Source organism: Macrobrachium nipponense, chromosome 3 (assembly GCF_015104395.2).
Source record: "Macrobrachium nipponense isolate FS-2020 chromosome 3, ASM1510439v2, whole genome shotgun sequence".
Classification (NCBI taxonomy): domain Eukaryota; kingdom Metazoa; phylum Arthropoda; class Malacostraca; order Decapoda; family Palaemonidae; genus Macrobrachium; species Macrobrachium nipponense.
In genome coordinates, this window is record NC_087202.1 from 110849121 (window position 1) to 110874791 (window position 25671).

A 25671-nucleotide genomic window follows, 5' to 3' on the forward strand; every position below is an offset into this window, starting at 1 on the left:
TAGAGCCTATTAGGTGTTTCTTGCTTCTAGTTCCATTTCGTCAGCATCTTTTTAGGCCATGGTTGGCCGTTCAGATCTGGTTTCGGGTCTGTCGGGTTCTGAAGGGTTGAATACTTATCCTTCGTCTTTAAGGTTACTTTCCTCTACTTATACGATAGCGTAATTTTTAATATCGACTAATTCTCTGTTCAACGCATATCGACGTACGATAATTCGTTATGTAGAGAAATCGAATAAAATTAACTACGGCTAGCCTAGTGTTTCACGATGACTATATGTAGCCAGTAGACCTAGCCTAGCCAAAAGTATTCGCTGTACTACATAACGGTAGTGATTTTTATAGTGGCTAAACGATTTAGGCTCAGGCATTCTGACTACGGATAATTCGTAAACAGATGTAATTGAAACGAACGAGAATCCATCTTAGTATACGTCAATATGAATGTAATCGAACAGAATGAAGATCAGATTCTGTCCGACTAAAAGCATTTAGTGTATTGTATGTATCATCATATTAGCGTAGTATAAATACTAACTCGGCAGTCATTCACGCTCTGGAATCAGCTGATGGCGAATACGGGTTTGCGTGCCGTATCCACCTCATTCTTGTCCTGATTGGCTAGCGTAACTAACGTAACAACTCTTTCCTTACTTAGGTCAGGTTTGTCGTCTTGAAGGAGACGTGTTTTCAACTATGTTGGACATTTAACATAGTCAATACTGGTATCTTGTGCATATAATTAGATGTCGGATACTATAAGGAATTCGTTGTATGACGTCTTCATACGTTTAACAGACTAATGGCTGTCAGTAATACATTGTGCTTATGTCAATTACAGTTACAAAAGAATTACCAGTTTGTATTATTAAATTACAGTGACAACTGAAATTAATATTTGGCCTAATAAAGTTAATTTAATTACCTTAAAATGTAATTTATTAATTTTCAATTAAATTGAAATATGTAATTTATTACTTTTCAATTAAATTACAATAACAAGAAGCTTGTCAAAACAGCACTGTAGTGAGGAGGCGTGGCTTAAACAGACAATGATGCCGGCTAGTCTTTTTCCTTGGCTCCAGATTCAACCATATCACTTGGTCTCGGCTAATGTTTTTGTTTCTAGTTACCATAATGAGTATCTGGATACTTAGCTTATAAAACGAAGTCATGCTGTTCGTCTTACGATGTAATTTAAGGCCAAAATTTGACTGGATACGTCTCATTGGAAGCTAGTTTTTCCCTCGGCTTAGATGCGTAAATTTAACGATTCCGTTCGTTTTTCACTCGTTTTCATAGGTATTACGAACCTTACACTTGATTAATCTTTACCGGTGTGAAACAACAGTAAACGAGCTCTTTCATGCTGTTACTTTATTTTACCACGGCTGCGTTTGAATTCATACAAAAGCTTGGGACCTCTATCCCAGGGTTTGCTGATTGCACGTAATTTTGCCTATCAGCTTCAGCTACATTATAACATGAATACAGTAATTACCGTCGCACGCGGATGAATACAATAAACAGACGTTGTTATCGGATTCGATTACTTTCGCACGCCGATCAATACAATAAAGTGATGTTGCTAAAGGATTCGATCGTATTAGCAACAAGTTCTCGTTCGGTTGTTCATAGCAGTACGCAGTTATACGAGTATATTATCATTAATAGTAATAACTTTTAAACTTAGAAGAGGGTGCAAATTTATGGAGGTGGAGAAGTTAGACGATTGTAATATTCTCTCTCTCTCTCTCTTACTTTCCTGATTTCATTTTTTTTTCTCTACTATGCTGTTTTTCCACCCTCTCCTAACAATTGACTCGTTGTGCAACAGAGTTTTTTCTTCCTGTTACACCTTTTTCAAACATTTTTCTGTCAATTTCCCTTCAGCGCTCAATGACCTCATAGTTCCCAATATTCGGCCTTTGGCCTAAATTCTATTTTAAACCTACAATCTCGCTGTCTGATGCACAATTCTGCCTACGCCAGCTGCGCGAGAGATATAGGAAGACTTATTTGCAATGTAGTTTCGATTTTAAATACTAACCCCATCGTAAAATCGAATTAACGCAAGTTAATTACAGTAGCTTCAATACGGACTGTATTCACGACCACGTCTTGAATAATTTCCTGATTTTCTAATGTTTCTCAGATTATCATGGGGAACAAGAGTCGGTCTAGTTTTCTCTCGCCCAGTTTTTCTGTTAAAAACTTATATGTCTTTACACAACCTTCTTCAGCTGCTCATGTTTCGGATGTCGCTTCGGAGTCTTCTCGCTCCGACGCTCATACTGTTATATTTACCAATATCACAGTAGAGCCAGTTTCATTTGTTTCATCCTGAAATTTGGAGAAGATTTCAATCTCTCTCTCTCTCTCTCTCTCTCTCTCTCTCTCTCTCTCTCTCTCTCTCTCACCGGGTTAAAGGAAATAATTTGGAGGGGCTGCCTTCGTAGCACCTTCCACGGGTCCTGTAGTTCTCAGGCTGCGATGTTGATGCTTCAAGGCGGTTCCGCACTCCGTATTTTCATCCTTACTTGTTTTGAGACGTAATGTCCTCCGTAGTTCTTGAGGTTTAGCTACGGCAGTTGGAGATTCACCTGCGCCATCGTTGATTGTATCGATACGGTTGTCACCACCCACTCCTTTCATAGGGTAGTTAGTAATCTTCCTTCTTCGTTCCCATTTATATACCTTAGGAGTGTGAGACGTAACGTGCTTACGCGGTAATTTCCGGGGGGGGGGGGGGGCTACGGCCGTTCGCAGTTCGTCTGCATTGTAATTAGCACCTTTTGTGCCCTCGGCCCCCTTTCTTAGGGTAGCTGTACAATTCCTTCTGCGCTCCCATTGGTTTCCGCAGTTCGTAACCCGTTATTAAAGCACTGTACCGCACAGTTAGTTCTCCACCTGCACAATATTGGCGCTAGGTGTTCCTGTGGGTTTTTTTTTTACTCGTAGTGACTTTCTTCTCTCTCCTTATTTTCTCAACTTTTTTCCTGCTGCTTTTCTGTTCCGTCCTTATGGGATTTTCAAGGTGGGTTCGACCTTGATTCCGTGTCTGGGAGTACTTCTTTCCGTCACTTGCTTCGGATTCCAGTCTAGGTTTAGTACGTATTGGTAAAGGGAGTTAGTTGGATCGCGTTTTGCGACTTCTTCGCTCTTAAGGGGTGTTGCTCGCCTATTGTAGTCGTTCTGGTCTCGTGTCATAGTCAATGGTGAGTGCGGAGTTTCGCAGTAAATTGAGACTGGTTCAAGGTTAGGTCATCGTCTTGGTTGGTACATGTTTGGCGCAACAGTATGGGAGTGACTCGCATGCGTGGTCGTTCATCGCCAAGGTATTTTCGGTTCATGCGTAACGGTTATCGTCACTGGAGAGTGATGGTATCCGCAGTCGAGTGACTAACTCTTACAGGTTTTGCGGAACTGTTGACAGACAGTTCGCTCTTGTGAGTGGGTGGACAGCGGTCGGACAGCAGGGGTTACATCATGATGTCTTGGGGGAGTGCGGGTTGCGCAGTCGAGTACGACTTGCACAGTAGTTTATGATCTTCTTGTTGGTATATCGTTGCGTAATCGGATCGGTAGGCTCAGATATGATGGGATCTTATGTCGTTTGGTATCGAGCAGCCAGGTGTAGTAGGTTCCGGGTTCTTGGGTGCTGCTTTCTGGGTTCGGCTTTTCTCCTTTTTTTTTCCTGTTCCGGTGTGGCCGGACAGGTCTGACAGAGGATAGATACCTTTGAAGAGACTCGTTTGCTAGTTGTGGGATTTTTTGTTTTTGTTTCTCCGGCGAAGGAAGCGAGTATAACGGATTGTGGACTTTGTCCATTCTATCTTTCCGCATTCCAGGCTCCGGAGGGATCTCAGTTAATTCATGTAATGTTTGATATGTTGTATTCAACCTAACCAGCAGTCTCTCAAACATCAAGTAGGGGTAGTCTGGTTTCGGCGAGTCGGCAGTTTTTGGGGAATGACTTAAGCTAGCATCATTTTTCTGTATGAGGTAGCGGGTAACTCCTCTGCCGGAGTCCGACTTCCGGTTTACGAGTCAGTTGAGGTTTTTCTCCATTGGGTTCCTTCATTGATTCGTGTGGTAAGGGTTACGGATCATGAGGCTCGTATTTGGAGGACACCTTTCACAGCCACTCTGTGTGATGTGTGAGAGTTGATAGTTGGTTCTCTGAGCCTGGACTGTTTGTTGATAACCTCTTCACATTGGTTTCGAGGGGGTTTGCATACCAGACTAACATTTCTGAGGGTTATGATATGTTTTTGGCAAGGAGAGGAGGGACTATTGTTAAATCATTGCTTATCCGGACACTCATAAGAATGGACTCTTAGTCAATCCAAGGGCGCAAGTATGCGGAGGGCTACCTTTGGCTTCAGATGAATGTTTCGCTGTCGGCGATTGTGTAGGTGTTTTTTTTTTTTTTTCTTGAGGTGGTTTTTTCAACACAACACCGTACCTTAAGGAATTTCACTTTCTTCAGAGAGGTTACTCTCGGAGTCCTGTCGTTGCGGTAACTCAGTTTGATAGTTGGCTTGGTAGAGCACTATGGGTTTGATTAGAAGTTTATAGGTAAGCAAGTGGATCGTCTAAATGAACTTCAGGGTGTTAGAAGTTTAGGTAAGCAGTGATAGTCGAAATGAACTTCAGGGTGTTAGAAGTTTAGGTAAGCAGTGATAGTCGAAATGAACTTCAGGGTGTTAGAAGTTTAGGTAAGCAGTGATAGTCGAAATGAACTTTATGGTGTTAGAAGTTTAGGGAGGCAGTGATAGTCTAATGAACTCTAGTGTTTCTGTTGGTCAAGCTTAGACAGAGTGTTTTGTCCCTTAGGCCCTTGAGGTTAGGCAGATCCCGATGATCATGTTGGAATAACAACTACTTCTTCAGCACAAGTCATCTACATCAGTGAGCAGTAGAGAACTGAAGGTCCTGCACGCTCAACTTCTCCTCCATACATGAGAGGCTATAGCCACATGGGAGGTTCACCATTTCCCCTCCATACATGAGAGGTATAGAATACCACATGGGAGGTTCTTCAGACTCAGGCGGTACCTAGGACTCGACACCGACGGTATGGTACTTCCTATGCAAGCATCCTCAGTTACTGAGCTGGACAACCAGGTGAGGAGATTTGTTTTTGTTTTGCCACCATGAATAAGAAGTATAGCTTATCACATGGGAGGTACTTCTGACTCAGATAGTACGTTAGACTCAACACTGACTTTGAAGTACTTTCTTTGCAAACATCCACACCTCCGAGTTTGGATAACTAGGTGAGGATACATGCTTTTATACATGCTAGGTTGCTTATGAGTTACCTGCGTATGTTCCGTGTACAGGTCGGGCTGAATGAGATTGACCCCGCCTCCGACTAAATGTTGTTAATCGGGCTAATTCAGGTGTTCAGGGAGTGTATTGCAATATGAAGTTTTCATAATAAAACTAATATTGTAATACTTACCTGAACACCTGAATGATTCCCACCCTCCTCCCCACTTCAATTTGATAGTGAATGATTCAATTGAGGAATGAGGAGACAGGCCACTGGTAGCAGGTATTTGCGCAGCGTTGCCAACGGTAACACAGTAACTCATTGACTAGATTTTACCTGCAGCGTTGGTAACACTGACAGTTAAAATTACCCACTTAGTGGGTAAATGTGTGGGGATATAGTTCGGGCTGGTCAGTGACCAGGGCTAATTCAGGTGTTCAGGTAAGTATTACAATATTAGTTTTATTATGAAAACTTCATATCTTATATATATCCAATGTAGCACGAAGAACTTGAGAATGTAGAAATAAACTGCGAAAGTACTTGTTCCATTTCCCAGTTTTCACTCACCTTTCTACCGTGGGTTGAAGGATATATATATTTATATATATATATATATATATATATATTATATATATATATATATATATGTATATATATATATATATATATATATATATATAAAATGATATTCTAATATTTTGGAATAATATATGGGGTAATTTCAATGAATTCCTTTGAAATTTAAAGTTGAATGGGAAATAGACAACAAAATTCCTTTTCTTGATGTTTAAATGATTAGAGACACGACAGAATACAAATTTACCGTATACAGAAAACCAACGTTCTCACTTTCATACATTCACTACTTTAGCTGGCATGACATTCCTATCAAGATAGGCGTAACCAGCCACCTATTCTTAAGAGCCTTACGAATTTGTTCCCTAGATTTCCTGGTAAAGTAATTTGAACTAATTCGTAAGCAGCTTTTGTCTTTAAGGTATCTGGACCATATAATTGAGAAAGTGATTCATAAAGCAAACGTAATTTTCTACTGACCACCTCAAGACAAGACCAAGGAGAAAATAAAAATTCCACACCTGGATAGATTAAGACAGTGACCTAAACTCAGAAAATCTAACCCTTTTGCCTTTACCTACTCAAATAACTTAGCCAAATCCCTGATTAATGTCCAGCAAAAGACAATCCCCATTCACACAGGAGTATAAAAAATCCCCTGCCTTGACTATGGCCAATCTTACATTGTTTTGCAGGAAAATCACTCCCCCAGATATTAATACAACATAAACGGTCATTTAGGCATGGACAGCAGAACTCAGCTATTTTCCAACTATATAAATAACCATAACTACAGAATTAACTGGATTTTGTCTCGTATAATTTATGGCAGCAACTGTTGATACAAAAGTCAGATGAGAGAATCGGCCTAGATTAAATAGAGATAGGTAATGAACATCTCAAAGGGCGCCTGTGATTCAGATGTCATAGATAAAATCTTCCTTCAACTAATGCTTAAGAGGATTAAAGAAGAATTATCAGTAAGAGTGACCTAAAATGGCTTAACTATGGATGGATCTCTTGGTATTAATACCGCCTTTTCTGTAACTTCTCATTGTTTACCTACCTGAAGAGGGAGACAGCAGTCTCTGAAATATAGTCTTTTATATCTATATTTTGGTGTTTTTTGTTTTTATGGGCTCCTTTTATTATATATATATATATATATATATATATATATATATATATATATATATATAATATATATATAATCAGTGCAATAATTATAATCAGTGAAGATGTATACTGGATACCTTGGAAAGAAAATGGCCACACCTCTAGCAGAACCCTTCCACCAGTAAGCAATTAAGCGGGTGATAATGTAACAGCATAAATTATTACCCTGAATGGCAACTCCAGCTCCCTGCTTCTGGTAATGCGCACATAACATTAATCTTATTGGAAAATTATATTGTTTTTGCTGTTGTGTGGGTGTGAATACAAAAAGCCAGAAACACCTTCACGCTTCGTATGTAAAGAGCATTCAGAATATTTATGAGGTGACGAAACCATCTCTCGAGTTATTTCAGAACAGATAACCCATTATTATTAGTTCAACATACATTCATAGGCCAATAGCCCTACATCTGCCGTTGCAATGGAACGCTCCCCCACCCTAAGAAAATAATGATGATAAATGTGCAAAAAAAAAAAAAAAAAAAACAAAAAAAAAAAAAAAAAAGGGCGTAGATTTTATTACCGAACTTCTACCCTCCTCAGCCGAAGCAATAAACTTTTACTAGATGTATCCTTTCCTGTGTATGATTACTTTGGCGTCGTGGCAAGATAAAACAGAATGTAACGAAATATCTGCTTCAGTTATAATTGAGACGCCAGTCATTCTACGCAGAGCCTGACTAGAGATAAAAAAAAAGAAGCGAAATATACAAAATGAAATATATATCTGGTGCAAGGATGAGTTGCAGAATTATACTAAAAACTGAAAAGGAAGGAAAGCACGAATCCCGAAAACAACGGAAGATGCAGAATACTCTTTCTGCACAGTAAATACTCAGCTGAATACTGAAATGAAGGAGACAAGAAGACCATCCTTTTCCAAGACGTATATCAATATTCCAGTGTATGTTATCGACGGGTTTTTGTTGCTCTTGGAAGGGAGCCAAATGGCTCTCTGAACCGACACTTGGCTCGAGCGTAGGCGGGATAAACAAACGCATTCCTTGTCACAAAATAACCATTTGTTAACGCGAACAAATCTTGCCGGGACTTGTTATGTATGGCCAGGCGTGGACAAAAATTTGAGGAGAAATCTTTTAACCTCAGCGCTGCTTCTGATCAGGAATTTTCAGAAACAAATTCATCGTTCTCGAAAGCAAACTTATGAAGTCTTCATTCTTCATATATTTTTTTTTTTAATTTTGCGGGTGGGATTTTCAATGAGCAATATTTTATTATATATGCAACAGATACTCATTTATGTAATTGAGTCATTTGCGCCATTTTTTAACAAATATTTGAACATTTTTGGTCACAAGATGAATAAAAAGTGACTGTTACATTCGTTTACAACACCCAAGAGTTTTGTGTGTGAGAAAGCAATGCATTGACTCCTAATCATCTGGGATTATAGTTGATTTGCGTCAACGCCAACATCAGAGGTTTCTAAGGATACAATTTGCAATATTCATAAGCGTCTGTAGTTACAGACTGCAAGTCTGCCTTGCTGAATATATTATGCTAGGTTGTTTGCGTAAATGCCTACGTATCTGGGAAGTGTAGCTGCTCTGAAAGCATTTGGAGAAAAATGACCCAACCATAAATTTGCTGAGACGGAGACGCTGTTTGCATCATCAAGCCCAGGGAAATTGTTGTTAGGGAAATTCATATTATGCCAAGCCACACAGAGAGAGAGAGAGAGAGAGAGAGAGAGAGAGAGAGAGAGAGAGAGAGAAAACCTCATATCACCCAAACTGGTTCATAGCTCACACACAGATTTCTTACATTAAGAGAGTGCAATAAAAGCATTGTGCTTCAAAGCGCAAGAATTTTCTTTATTTTTCCAATAAGTCATTTGCATACATGATACACCAAGGAACTGCTTTGCAAATTTTCTCTGGCAGTGAAAGGCTATTCAATCTTTTATAACAATTTTGCTCTTGACCAAGCTTCAACGATGTTTTGACTGCTTTTATGCATGTGTTCTCTCTCTCTCTCTCTCTCTCTCTCTCTCTCTCTCTCTCTCTCTCTCTCTCTCTCTCGTAGTGCAGTAACAGCGCGTTCTGCCCGCGAATTGAATAACCAAAGTTCGATTCCCTAACCGGGGATGCTATAGGGGCTTCCCCTAAAAATACCGTAGGTATCTTGACCTAGCCTATGAATTAAGGACCTAGCTGTTAGTAGACTGTTGTGGGTACCAAATGAGGTTGTGCGGGGGAGAAGAAGGAAAATAAGGTGGAAACGAGAGAGAAAAACAAACAAACAAACAAAACAAAGACACATGAGATATCAGTTCTCAGTCCAATTAGTTAACTTCAAAACACTAGGCCCGTGACGATAGAGTGAGGATGACTTCGCATATACATATGCAAATGAGGGAAGCAAAGCCTCGTCATCGCAATTAAAAACATTCCTTTGGCATTTCATTTAAAACAACATAAAAAGCTGAACTCACTTTCCATTTAGATGAAGTAGCGTCAAGAGCGAGATCATTATCTTATAAAATCCCAAAAGTCAAAGTCCTAATATAAAATCACTCACTAAGATAAATGTTAAGTTTAGTTGGGATGCTGTGCAAAATTACATTCCCTAAACTACCCTTGGTGTCCATTGCTAATGCAGGCTCATCATCTATCTGCTCCATGTTTTATTTTTCTTAACTGAGCCGTGCGATTGATTAGTCTTATGGGAATGAAATTATCAGAATTATTCAGCGGAAACTCGTGATCTAATCAATGAGCCCACCCTTCCTGCAATGGAAAAATTTTCCAGAAATTAATGAATAATTAAATTGAACATTCTTCACTTCAGGCACATTACTTTTGCTGGGGGAAATGATTAATGTAAAGGCATTTATTCCAGTTTCCGTGTGGTTGTTTGTTGCGTAACCAACAAAGACAAACCTGTGCCCTGGAAATCGATTGTCTCAACCTCCTGTGAGGTAAGTTAGGAGAAATCAGTTAAAACAGAATTAGCAGAGAAGTCGAAAGTTTAGTGGAAGAGGGTACGGATTAGTCACAGTAAAAAAGCAGTCTAATGTTAGAAGTTTTTGGAAAGCTTATAAGGGAAGGAGAGACTTTCTCCTTCTCCTTCTGCAGCTTCATGGAATAATGGTCACAGCTACATGTAACTAGAAAACGTGAATGAGGCCTCGTCCAAGACGTAAATAAGACAGTGATTCAGGAAAGGACGGACACCCAATATGATAACGATTGAAAGCTGGGAGAGACGTGGCCAATATAAATTTTGGTGAATTAGATGAAGGTAGAGCCCCAGTTAGCGAAACAGTTCATCAAATACCTGATGAAGCAGATATTATTAATCTAATTATGCTCTGTATCCAAGACAGAATTCAGGTAATCTGAACTCTAGAATCGTGAGCAAAATAGAAGGGTAGGATTGCATTCCGACGAAATAGAACAGAAGACATTAATTTAATAAGAGTATCAGCAGAGAAACAGGTAAACCTTATGACCGAGAAAATGAATATTGATTGAATAGTTTTTCCACGTTTAAACGCGGCCCCGAATTCAAAGTTGATGAAGAGTGACTCGAAATTCAGGCAGGAAAACCTTGAGTAGGCGACGGCTGAAAATGATCAGAAGAGATAAGATTATATAACAGAGCCTTATTCCAAACTCTGGAAAATTCCTTGGGTTCTCCAGAGCCCACCAGAGAAGATAATCAGTTAATCAAAGTTGCCAAATTTCATGTGTAAACAAATAATATTTTTTCCGACCTGTTTTCCTCGTAGGTGTCCCCAAATGCCGTGGCTCTTGATTTCATCGTTCAAAACCCAGTAAATTAAAACAGAACTTTGTAATTTCTATAAAAGTGACAAAAGCAAACTGGTAATGAATTGACAGAAATACATTTAAAAGAAAGCGAAAAAATTTTTCCATTTTAATTAGTTATAAATACCACTGAGTAAGCGTATATAACAGGGTTAAAACTAGGTAATCAATGTGCGTTTATCAGGGGCTTGTGCGGGGATAAAAAGTAATTAAAATCATTCCAGCTTCCGCTTTCCTATTTCATCAAATATCTCTTGAACTGTAATCACGGCCCTTTAATTCTTTATTTGTCCAGCCGTTCCCAGAGTTATTGCAGTGTCAGTTGAGAACTTTAAGCTCCCAATTTTTGGAGAGGATTCCATGGAAAGCCAGTCCCGAGCGAGGAATTAATAATAATAAAAAAAATCCTGGTGAGCTGCGCTTCCAAACATCATACACTAAATAGAACTTTATCCCTTTCTTTGCTGAGAACTGTGTCAGAAAAATCATTTTTATGTGCGCTATATCCAGTTTCCGTTCGATTCTAATTTTCTCGAATTTTTTATTACGTTTAATTTAAACACTGAAACAAAATTCTTTAATTTCAGTTCCATACAGACTTTCTGTATAGTCAGATAAGGCAGAAATAAATTGAAGCATTAACGGTTTAAGCTTACAAAAGGGCAGGTCACGAGGGAAATTATATATATATATATATATATATAATATATATATATATATATATATATATATATATATATATATATATATATATATATATATATAGTGCGCGTGTGTGTGTGTTTTCTCTTGATCATCTAAGCATTTTTGCATACAAACCAACTCACACATATGTGGTATATATATATGTATATATATATATATATATATATATATATATATAGTTATATATATATAAATATATATATATGTATATACATATATATATATATATATATATATATATACTATATGTATTATATAAATATAGATATATATATATATATATATATATATATTATATATATACATATAATTTCTGTGCCTGCTTAATGTAACAATTTCCAAAGACACTAAAACTAAACCAAATCACCAAATAAATTGTTAATACAAGAGAGACCATAATTATCAAGTTAACGAGGATTTAAATGGCTTTTAAACCCTCCTTTGTTGACCTCTCCTTTGACTCGTGTCTGGCATTTTCACTTGCGCCCGATTTTACACATTATAAAGACCATTCCTCCCACGAAGACCGGAATTCAGGGGACCAGAGAGAAAAGCCTTCCCGTGACATTGTAAAACCCGTTCTTGACCTCAACGTCGTGACCTTCAACATGTTCCATTAGATTTTTGCCTTAAAAAACACACACACACACACACACACACACATATATATATATATATATATATATATATATATATATATATATATATATATATATATATATAGATACACACAGTTCCATTAGTTTTTGCCTTAAAAAACACGCCCATACATTCATACATACATACATACATACATACACACATACACACACACACGCACATATATATATATATATATATATATATATATATATATATATATATATATATATATATATGTACACACACAGTTGAATGGTTTGAAATCCTGAAAGTGAACGAGAGGGCAGAGGGAAGAATATGCATTGTAAAGGCAAAGGCACCAATGTATACTTTGGTAAGGTAAAATGGTGATGGAAAGAGTTTTTGACATGTGTTATGTATTTAGTCGATGGTATAGAAAACACTATAATAATAAGAAGTGGAAAGAGGCGTTGCTGAAAGTATAGATGAGCAATACCCGATTGAAGCAGAAATGCTCACTTCTGCCTCAAGACGTGGGTACGCAGAAAGCGAATCTCGCCTAAAGGTAGGAGGTTAATGAAAATGAACTTGAGTCAATGGCGCCAAGAGGAAAGGTTTGACGAGCATCATGAATAATTCAGCGAAGGGGTCCCTTTAGTGCTTGCATTTGCAGTACTTCGCAGGAAGGAATGAAAGCAGCCCACTGCAGGCAATGAAATATTAGGTAGTGAAGGAAATGCAGTTGTATAGTATTCGGCTTATATAGCAGTTACGCTTCAGACTAATAATGAACGATTAGATGGCAGAAAAACAAACACTGGTATATACTGTAACTGTAAGGGAAACGTGGAAGAACCTTAATGTGAATATACTGTAACGTGGAAGAACCTTAATGTGAATATACTGTAACGTGGAAGAACCTTAATGTGGAATGTAACCTTAACGGTGGAAAGAAACCTTATATGAATATACTGTAACGTGGAAGAACCTTAATGTGAATATACTGTAACGTGGAAGAACCTTAATGTGAATATACTGTAACGTGGAAGAACCTTAATGTGAATATACTGTAACGTGGAAGAACCTTAATGTGAATATACTGTAACGGAGAGGCAACCATACAGAGAAAGGTTGATGAGGAAGTGATGGAAGGGGTTAGTGGAGATTTGAGAACGCTTGTAATATTCTTGGTTTTATGATGATAATAGATGCTAACAACACGGGGATCTGATCGGGCAGTGTCTCTCTCTCTCTCTCTCTCTCTCTCTCTCTCTCTCTCTCTCTCACACACACACACACACACACACAACTGGCGCGCTTATATAGAACCCATGAAGATAGGGTTACCAAGTATTTAAGACCAAAAGTGATACTATTATAAACAAGTTATGATCACACTATACGCGTTGGAATTAGTTACGCATTTCTCATAATTTTTTTTAAACATACGTGGTATTCCGTTATCAACGAGTATGTTTGTGATCACCTGATGATATAAGGTCTTCCCAGGGTTCTGTCTCTAGGCCGAAGTTGACGTGAGATCGCGAAGTCACAGTTCGGGAAAATTGCAGTTTGCAAACATTATGTCACTGTGTACAACTACATTTATAATATTTCGTAAACTAGGCAGTAAAACCCCGTAGGGGAGTAGCGCCGCCAGTGCAGTTCACGGACTGGCAACCCTTTTCGTTCTTTTTACTGTACCTCCTTCAATATTTTCTTTCTTCCATCTTTCCAACCTCTCCTAGCAATTGATTCATAGGTTTTCCTCCTATGCGTCGATATGCGTTTCAGCGCTGAATAACCTTTGGCTTTTGGCCTAAGTTCTGTATTCAATTTAACTAAGCAGAAAAACACCAACGTTTTCATTTGAGAGTAGAAAACTACCTCTCGAGTACCACTCGACTCCTCTTTTCAGAGTAAGTGCTTTTTAAATGTTATGATGAGGACATTTACGGAATATTAAGAATTTATTTTATAGTTACAGTTATAGGTACAGGCGTACTTGGAAAAGAACTATGAGAGTCAGAATTTCACGGAAACCCTCTGTGTCACGTGGAATGTAGAAGTTTATGATGGTGATAGGAATCTGTAAGGGGTTGAAGGGAGTGTATTTTGAAATGTGGAATTATAGTTACAGATGAAAGGTGAGTAATGGGAAATGTAGTCTTTAATTGGGGTTAAAGGGAGAGCAATTTAAATTGTGGAGACCAACTGGAGATGAAGGGAGAGGAATGGATATCATAGAGATTTCTATTGAAGATAAGGGAGACTGATTTCCATTTTGGAGATAGCAATTGGAGATGAAGGGAGAGGAATGGGAATCATAGAGATTGCTATTGAAGATAAGGGAGGCTGATTTAAATTGTGGAGATAACAACTGGAGATGAAGGGAAACCAACTAACATTGCCAGAGCCACGTTTTAAATTTATGCTTTTTCTGTTTTGAATTCTATAGACGTCATCTCACCTATCTTTTTTAGTCGATTGTTTACGTGTGCTCATAATAAATATAAAAGAATATCCAGCCGGACGGGTGTAACAGGTTACAAATTGAACAATTCATATATGTCTTTTTATCAGATATTCTGATAACACCTACTATATGTTGTGGCTGTTGAATGTATTTTCTCCTGAATACTAATGTAAATATTAACCAGGTAGAAAATGAGAAAACATGTATGTATATACATATGCCTATATATATTATATGTATGTATATATATATACGAACGTACTACATATATAGATACAAATATATACAGTATTATATATATATATATATATATATATATATATATATATATATATATATATATATATATATATATATATATATATATATATATATATATATATATATATATATATATATATATATATATATATATATATATATATCCACTGTTGTCTTATTTTTCGTATTTAGTTAGTATTTACAAACAGGTCTCTTTCAAACCTATATGCTTGTTACTCTGTTCATATGCTTATTGGTTACTGAATTGCTGCAAGATGCCTAAGAGAACTCTCTCTTGGGAATCGCCTTCTTCCTTTTACATTATCTGCCAAGAAAGCGAGATCACTCTTCACTGGGAAACGAAAGAGTGCATAGCATTTTGGAACGTCCGTCCTCTTGCCTTGCTTGACGATCTTTCATTATTTTCTATTTTTTAATTGCTCAAACTCGTATATATTTTGAAGTGTTCATCCAAGCATCAATATGGTCAGTTATAGATAACCAGATGAATTAGATTGAACATCATATAATGATTTATGAAATAACTGAAAACCCCAGCAGTGATAAAAGTGAATATAGTGTTGATGACAGTAATGACGATAGTAAAGATGATCAAGTAGATGTCAAGGTTGTGAGGACGAAAGGCAAGTGTATACAGTATTGTGTACCGAGTCTCCCAGGCGAAGATGGAATGTTAGACCGAATCTTCTTCGCTTAATTCTAGGAGTTCATGAAGCTTTTCTCTACTATGAAAACTGGAAGGAAATAGACTATGTTGAGTGGATGGCTGGGTAGGTCTTCCTCTCAGAGCTGGACAGGATAACGAACTCTTTAGCACTCATTGTGCTTTGATGATCTTCAACCGGTTCAAAGATATGAAGAGGAGTGTAAGACTGGGTGACATGCAGCACGAAAAATTGGTGACAAGGAAAGCTGGAGCCCATAGCAGAAGTCTGGCATTGAAGTATATCAGACAGACTACAAAACTGGCGCAACTGCAGGTGTTGATGAGTCTTTGTTGTCTAACAATTTGAGATAGAGGGAGAGCAATTTAAATTGTACAGATTACAGGTATGCTCTCGTGCAACATTGTCGAAAGCCTGAATTGTGATAGTGACTGAAATGTCACTTGTCTGGAGAAATTTGAAGTTACATTTTGGGCTTGCTAGCTAACCTAAACAAATATTCTGCCTATATTCACATATGCATACATACATATATATATATATATATATATATATATATATATATATATATATGTATGGATGTATGTATGTATGTTGTATGTATGTATTGTATGTATGTGTGAATTTGTATACATAAATGGGGAGAGAGAGAGAGAGACTAGGAAAACGCCAATTCCCTATAAAAGAAATTTTAGGAGTAACAATACTTGTTTACAATAGTTAGCATTTCTACATGGAAGGAGTTTTATATATATATATATATATATATATATATATATATATATATATATATATGTTTATTTATTTATTTATTTATTTATTTCTCTCTAAGCTCAAGTGTGCAAAAATCCTTACAAAACAGAGGTAGCACATCTGCATATTTATACTACATCCGTGCCAGTATGTAGGTGCGCGCGTGACAGCCAACTGCGAATACATCATATGAAAATTGGTCTCGTAGCAAAAAGTAAAAAAAAAAAAAGGGGGGGGGATGTTCAGGTTATAGATGGAGTGTGCCACTTGTTATCAAGTCACGTATATAAACAACAGCCGATGCCAAATTGAATGTTATTCCAATGGTGTGTTATAAATGAAAGTAGGTCGCTTCGCTACGACTGTCTGAAAACAAATTTGCATCCGTTTCACTGAGTTTTTTTATTTTATTTTTTTATTTTTTGCATGCAGGGAGTCGCTAAAATTCTGTCGGCCTGAAATACGGAAAAATCAGCTAATATTTTCAAAGGGGATTACTTACATGTTCCTGATAAATGACGTAAGCTACGAATATCAAATCGAAAGCGATGACCAACACAGCGTCCACCAGCCATGGAAGGAGCATGAATCTGATGTCCTGAAAAGAAAACAGAAAATACTGCATATATGAGTATATATATATATATATATATATATATATATATATATATATATATATATAATACACACACACAAATATATACATGCACATATATGTATATATATGTATATACTATATACGCATATATGCATATATACATATTATGTATTGATCACGAATATATTTATATATATGTATATATATATATATATATATATATATATATATGTATATATATATATAGAGTTATGTGCATATTAAGAAATAGTTATCATAATTTGTTATTAGAAAGTATAATTCAGAACCGGAATAGGGGACAGGTGTTTCTGCAATGTTGCAGCATCAATTAATATCATGACTATCGTTCATGGCTATACTCTTTATAATAGTCATACAAGGCATAAACATGACGCTATTTGTGATAATAGTGATCACTGTCCTCTTTTTATTGACCAGCACTGAAATTCGAACATCTTTAACACTGGTGCTTATTTTAGAATTTCTTATTATCACTACTGTTCATGGCTGAGAATTTTGTGGCTCCTATAAGACAGTCGCAATGCTCTTATTTATGTTCATGAGGATTTGTAGGATGAAATTAATTACTTTCAGTTTATTTGAATTTCTCAAGATTTGCTCTGTATCTCAACCAATGAAATTAACCAAACAGATTTTTATCTTCTTCCAAGCCAGCAGGCTGGTCAAAGCGTTAGTCAACGAGCCAAAATGAAAACTGAATCCATTTGAGGAAAAGGGATGATAGCAGATCAGTATAGAACTTTGAAACTTGAAACAAACCATAAATTGAAGAACAAATATACAATTTATGAGTGGTCATGCTCTCTCATGACGCTCCAAAACTGCATGTGGATTTTTTAAAAATAAATTTGTTCTCCAATTTTTGGTTTATTTCGTCATATTTATTCCAAAATGAAATGTTATACTGAATGACTTCATCACAGACTGATTCATTCCATATATTTCTTAAAACTAATCCGCAAATTCTTCCCTTCCCTTTTCCTTGTTGTCTTCATTCCTAACCTGGAAAAGGGAATGTGACTGCCCATCCCAACGGGCTCTGTACTTAAAGCAAATTTGGAGTTTCACGCATCAATTTAATTCTTCACTCTCTCGGCTCCCCTGGAGTGCTATGACCATCCTCTGCTCTGAGAGGCCATTGTGCCTTATCTAAGGTCATAAATTCTTCTGGGCTATCAATTTTCAGAATAGCTAAGGGGCATCTTTTACCTCCGCTCCTTCGGTCCTATGTCTTCTTCAGCGACACGACGGGCATTTTGTTCCTCATGTCAAGAACAAAAGGTCTTTAGAGATGTCCCTTAACGCTATTCAGTTGTTGAATAGGCAGTAATCAAAAGAAACATAATCGAATAGAGGTTTTCTGTGCATTTTAGTTCGCTTTATTCATTGGGGAGAATTTCTTATGAGGTAAATATTTTAACGATATTACCTCAATAAATTTTGAGGTCCAAACCTATACATGAGAATAACTTAACAGTTCTATGTGCAATTAGATATTTTATAACCAGCGTTAGCGACACTTGACAGATATTATGCCCATGTAAGCTGCCAAATTGTAGTTTTCAACAGTTTTTTCTGAACAGCTGAAGAACCGAGAACTTTGAACATTGAGTTTTTGTGACATTTATTTACATTACTGCTTCAATATCAAACTCTTAATAACATCATATGCTATATAAAAAAAACATTGAGTGGTTTCATAAAATAAGCAAGAAAATATTCTTTATGATGCGGCAACTCTTTGTAGTTCGTCAGGCAGCACGGCCTGCTTCTTCTTTTGGGAAGGAAGGATAGCAGGTGTGGCGCGTGTCACTGAGCAAATCACTAGCAGTTATGGACGCGGGTGGATTCAGCTTTAGAGAGTGTTGTTATTATTATTATTATTATTATTATTATTATTATTATTATTATTATTATTATTATTATTATTATCCTAAACGTCTTGTTTTTGTAAGGTATGCTTTCACTAAACAGAATAGCAAGCAATGACAGAGGATGTATATATGTAATTGTAATATATATATTATCTATATATATATATATCTATATTATATATATATATTATATATATATATATATATATATGTATGTAATGTACGTATGTATGTGCGTATATATATATATATATATATATATATATATATATATATATATATACATATATATACATTTCCCTTGTCAGTGCTTGTTATACTGTTAAGTGGAAGTATAATAATAATTAATAATAATAATAATAATAATAATAATAATAATAATAATAATAATAATAACAGTAACAATATGAAGAGTCAGGAACTCCACCCACGCTATTATCCACCTCCACTACCGCTCGTGATTCGCTCAAGGTTCAGTGGAAACCCATTTTTGCAAAGCATTCCCTTCCTCTATTTTTCGTGAATTGCAGTAATGCTCTCCCTTTGAGGATGAAATCATTAGCGTTTTAATAATGGAAATTTGAGGAGGACGAAAGTGGGAGGTGGGGAAAGGGAAAAGATCAGCTCCACGATCTCTTTCAAGAGTCGGGTACAAAATACGATCGGGCTATATTGGAATAAAGATCCGTTCTCTTAGATAATAAAATCAATAATATAAAGCATCCTTATGCTTTCACCTCTTTTAACATGATGGATCTCTCTCTCTCTCTCTCTCTCTCTCTCTCTCTCTCTCTCCTCTCTCTCTCGTCTCTCTCTCTCTCTCTCTCTCTCTCTCTCTCTGTCTCTCTCTCTCTATATATATATATATATATATATATATATATGGTATATATATATATATATATATATATATATAGAATGTGTGTGCGGATAATATATGTGCTTGTGTATATCACGTACTAACTATTTTTTTTTCGATTTTTAAATAATTGTTGTTGCATTCATTAATTTACAAGAGTCATTGAGACTTACTATTAAACTGAAACAGCAACCAATAAACACAGATGAACCCATGGCAGTTCATGGCAGTCTAATCATTCTTTTTGTCGATGACGCCATTTATATTCTAAATGTCATTAGACATACACCATTTAGCAGTGACTTATGTATATATACCCATTATTTTTCTATAAACATATTATCATAAAATCTTAATATATATTCTAAAGATTTACAAAACGCCTTTAAGTGCTAGATACTCGTCCTTTTCCTTTATCGAAGTTGCCTTTTTTTTCAGTTGTGGAATGGGCAAAAATCTCCAAGTAGTCTTGAGTTATAAACTGAAATTTCATGTTTTAATGCCTGTATATCAGAACAGATTTATTTTGAAATTACTATAGTGAGAAATTGACAAGTTATCTGTACTAAACCATGTTTTTTTTTTTTCTTGTTGTAAGAACTCGCCTTGACTCAGTTGGCTACAATGGAAGAAGGTAGCGTTTGAACAAATGCCTAAAACACGAACTGGTTACCTACATGGTCGAGAAAAACAGATGATACCGCGTATGAAGGCTTCGTTCATATTTCATTACCATTCCTGATTCTACAGACTCAGTAGCTATCACAGTTTTCTGTGCAATAACTCCTACAGCGATATTAATCGAAATTATAAATTTGTCATTACTTATGTAACTTCTGGCAACTATGTCAGTACGTGACCAGCGAGTGGAAGAGTTACCCCTCAGTGAAGATTATAATTGATGACGTCATTACCCAGAGTAAACAAAAGTCATATCCAGTATGGAGGGATGCTACACAAGCGATCATTATTAGTTGCCCATTCATTCTTTATGTTCCTTTCTAATTATTGCTATTTTGAATTTATGTCATGCTTATTAATTTCCACATACTATTTACATGCATATATTTGTATATGTATACACACACATTATACATACATACATACATACATATATATATATATATATATATATATATATATATAAGATAGTTGCTTCAGTTACATAGTCCAGCATTTTTGACATTTTACATTTCACCACTTCTCACCTCCATTTCTATTGGGGCTGAGCTTGTACTTGATGGGCATCGGGAGTGTCTGTGTTAATCCTAGTAACCTCAAAATCTATGGATTAGGTGCGCCTCGGTGGTGTGGTTGGTATGGTGTTTGTGTCCCACCTCGGTGGTCGCGGGTTCGATTCTCGGCCATTCCATTGAGGAGTGAGCGATGTGTATTTCTGGTGATAGAAGTTCATTCTCGACGTGGTTCGGAAGTCATGTAAAGCTGTTGGTCCCGTTGCTGAATAACCACTGGTTCCATGCAATGTAAAAACACCATACAAACAAACAAACAAACTATTTTCCATCATTTTTGACATTTTATTTGTTACCCCTTTTCACTCCCCTTCCTATCAGGGCTGGACTGAAAGGGCAACAGGAATGTCACTTTCATCTCAGCGACCTCAAAAACTATGGATTAGACACTAATATCAGTAGTTTTTGGTTATTTTTTTTACATGTCACTCCCTTCTCACCCACCCACGCCCCCTTCCTATTTGGGCTGAAGTTAGAATAAAAGGACAACGGTAGTGTCACTGTTCCTTTCAGCGACTTTGAAAACTATAAATTAGACACTAATATCTGTTGTTTTTAGTTATTTTTACTTGTCACTCCCTTCCCACCTTCCTATCGGGGATGAACTTAGACTTAAACGGAATTGGGAGTGTCACTATTTATCTCAGCTACTTCAAAAACTATAGATTAATCACCATTATCCGTAGTTTTTGGTTATTTTTGCATGTCACCTCCGTCTCACTCTCCTCCCTATTGGGCTGAACTTGGACTTGAAGGGCATCAGGAGTGTTACTATTCATCTCAGCGTTCTCCAAAACTATGGATTAGTCACTATTATCTGTTGTTTTTGGTTATTTTTACTTGTCACTCCCATCCCACCCCTTTTCACCCCCGCTCCACTAGGACTGAACTTGGACTTGAATGGCTTCAGGAGTGTCACTATTTTTTTCAGTGGCCTCAAAAACTATAGATTAGACACTTAATATTCGTTGTTTTCTGTATTTTTACATTTCTCCCCCTTCCCACACCACACTTTACCAAAGAATGGTCCGTTTTTAATTCTGTATTCACCATAACCTTCCCAAATTTAACATTGACTTATATTTAAAAATCACCAAAATCAGTCGAGAAATGTGGATATTCCAATTTATGTATACTAGCTGACCTACCGCTGACCAGAAAAACTGAATAACAGGCTAGGGTAGTGGCATAGAAGAAGGAGGCAGATGTGGAAGAAGAAGGGAAGAAGGATGGAGTGGTGGAATTGGGAGGGGGAAAGGGATGGGAGGGTGAGGGGAAGATAGAAGGGGAGAGAAGGGGAAATTAAACTACTTTTCCTATTAGAAGAGAAAAATCATCTCTGTTGAGCATAATCCTGTCTCCTTTTTAACAATAGTCAGGCCTTTTATCATTGTGTGAAATAAACTGCACAGCAAAGCGGAGGGGAATCGTGCAAGGATCTGTCTTCAGCAAACTGCACGAATTGGTAGTGGATTCAGTATACATGAATGTACTGCTAACTCGCCCTACCTGTAGCCTATCATTCACAGTTTTCCCGGACAGTGCCGGGTAGGTCAGCTATTATAGTATATAAGGCTATAAACCATCATCGATCAAAGCCCTATCCAATAGTTTTTGCTTGGTATAAGCCGTTTAGCCGTGATTTGATAACAGACCGACAGAGGGACATAACGCCCATTTTAGTATGATATGTATGTACCATATATATATATATATATATATATATATATATATATATATATATATATATATATATATATATTAATTACACTTGCCAATAATTTGCATGCGGATATATTGAACTATGCCAGGATACATTTGGGACCCTTTGCTTTTGTAACAGACGAATGGTTAATTTTATCCCTGTGAAAAATTCCACCACTGGATCTTGAGATATAGTATAAAATTTAGGCCAATGGCCAAGCCCTGTGACCTATGAGGTCACTTAGCGGTGAAATGGAAGTTGGCAGTAAAATAGTCTGAAAGGTGTAACAGGAGGAAATCCTCCCAGCTGCACCATGAATCAACCGTTAGAGGAGGGTGAAAGTAAGGTAGAAGAAAGAAACTATGAACGCAGGTACGATTAAAGGAATGAAAGAGGTTGCAGCCAGGGGCCGAAGGGACTCTGCAAAGATCCTTAAGTAATGCCTTCTGTGCACAGCATAAGGTGCACTAACGGTACTAGCCTCCTAACTAGACCTCAAGAAACTTCAAAACCTGCTATCTCCTAAAACGACGACTTTGTCGTTCCCCGGGATCTCATGAAACTATTCCTGCGGTAATTTGTAGATCGAGTCAGGCAAGAAACGAAAATACCTTTCCAAGGGGTAAACATGAGCAACCATAATTTTCTTTCCAACTCTCTGTGAACTGCGCTGCAGGAATTGATATTCATTACGAATAACAATTGCTCTTTTTCTCTTTCTGAAGTTTTTTCTCTCCCTCTTCATCTACCTAACGCATCACTTTAATAGTCTTGGTAAGGGGAGGATAAACAACAAAATGCAATTTTGCACTCACATTCGAGTCGACCTTAAAGGGTTGAACACCTTCCAACAGCCATCCAAAATATGCACAACATACAGTCCTCCTCGAGGAACATACGCAACAACATATCTTCCCTTCAGCCAAGGAGAAAAAAATAGCTATTTTCTCCTACTGAAACTCCTTCCCATTCCTCTATTGATCCTCTGCTACTGAAAGACAGATGGGCTCGAGTAAATGAAATATGGTATGGTAACCACGTAGGGTTATTTATTTGCCGTCTTCGCGTACGATAAAATTTTTTTCCCATTTTCCTTATTGGCTATCTTTGGCTCGCCATTACTCCTTGCAGTGTTTCTCTCTCTCTTAATAACAAGATCACCATTATCACTTTCACATCACCAACATAACTCTTAATCATAACCACCTTTATCACTTTCCTATCATTAAAGGGACCCGGGCCGCTCCGTAGGCAAAAAGTTTGTGCCGGCATAAAGCCAGCTTGTTTTCATTCAACCAAAAAACCCTTTTTAAATTATGGTAATCCGATGAAAAGCTAATCCTACTCGTTCTTATAACATATATAAACGAACTTTGGGCTAATAATAATAATAATAATAATAATAATAATAATAATAATAATAATAATAATAATAATCCAAGACTGTAAGGATTGTATCTGGGGACATCAGGATGGAGTTTGGAATAGAAAAATGCGCCTTAGTCAACATACAAAAAGGCAAAGTAACGAGAACTGAAGGGATAAAGCTACCAGATGGAGCAACATCAAACACATAGATGAGACAGGATACAAATACCTGGGAATAATGGAAGGAGGAGATATAAAACACCAAGAGATGAAGGACACGATCAGGAAAGAATATATGCAGAGACTCAAGGCGATACTCAAGTCAAAACTCAACGCCGGAAATATGATAAAAGCCATAAACACATGGGCAGTGCCTGTAATCAGATACAGCGCAGGAATAGTGGAATGGACGAAGGCAGAACTCCGCAGCATAGATCAGAAAAACCAGGAAACAAATGACAATACACAAAGCACTACACCCAAGAGCAAATACGGACAGACTATACATAACACGAAAGGAAGGAGGGAGAGGACTACTAAGTATAGAGGACTGCGTCAACATCGAAAACAGAGCACTGGGGCAATATCTGAAAACCAGTGAAGACGAGTGGCTAAAGAGTGCATGGGAAGAAGGACTAATAAAAGTAGACGAAGACCCAGAAATATACAGAGACAGGAGAAAGACAGAAAGAACAGAGGACTGGCACAACAAACCAATGCACGGACAATACATGAGACAGACTAAAGAACTAGCCAGCGATGACAATTGGCAATGGCTACAGAGGGGAGAGCTAAAGAAGGAAACTGAAGGAATGATAACAGCGGCACAAGATCAGGCCCTAAGAACCAGATATGTTCAAAGTACGATAGACGGAAATAACATCTCTCCCATATGTAGGAAGTGCAATACGAAAAATGAAACCATAAACCACATAGCAAGTGAATGCCCGGCACTTGCACAGAACCAGTACAAAAAGAGGCATGATTCAGTGGCAAAAGCACTCCACTGGAGCCTGTGCAAGAAACATCAGCTACCTTGCAGTAATAAGTGGTACGAGCACCAACCTGAAGGAGTGATAGAAACGATCAGGCAAAGATCCTCTGGGGACTATGTATCAGAACGGATAGGGTGATACGTGCAAACAGACCAGACGTGACGTTGATTGACAAAGTCAAGAAGAAAGTATCACTCATTGATGTCGCAATACCATGGGACACCAGAGTTGAAGAGAAAGAGAGGGAAAAAATGGATAAGTATCAAGATCTGAAAATAGAAATAAGAAGGATATGGGATATGCCAGTGGAAATCGTACCCATAATCATAGGAGCACTAGGCACGATCCCAAGATCCCTGAAAAGGAATCTACAAAAACTAGAGGCTGAAGTAGCTCCAGGACTCATGCAGAAGAGTGTGATCCTAGAAACGGCACACATAGTAAGAAAAGTGATGGACTCCTAAGGAGGCAGGATGCAACCCGGAACCCCACACTATAAATACCACCCAGTCGAATTGGAGGACTGTGATAGAGCAAAAAAAAAAAAAAAAAAAAAAAAAAAAATAATAATAATAATAATAACAATCAGATATGTTCAAAGAACGATAGATGGAAATAGCATCTCTCCCATATGTAGGAAGTGCAATACGAAAAGTGAAACCATA

General features: G+C 37.1%; 2 protein-coding genes across 3 annotated transcripts in view; one reads left to right on the forward strand and one right to left on the reverse strand.

The window, feature by feature from the left end:
- The window catches only part of LOC135221957 (sodium-dependent noradrenaline transporter-like), a 399359-nt gene that overhangs the window by 168791 nt on the left and 204897 nt on the right, over positions 1–25671 (forward strand). The window lies entirely within an intron of this gene.
- Positions 1–25671, reverse strand: part of LOC135221958 (uncharacterized) — a 208473-nt gene that overhangs the window by 47739 nt on the left and 135063 nt on the right. Inside the window, exon 4 of the mRNA XM_064260014.1 lies at positions 16815–16910. Within this exon, the coding sequence (XP_064116084.1) occupies positions 16815–16910 (96 nt within the window). The remainder of the gene's footprint in view (positions 1–16814; positions 16911–25671) is intronic.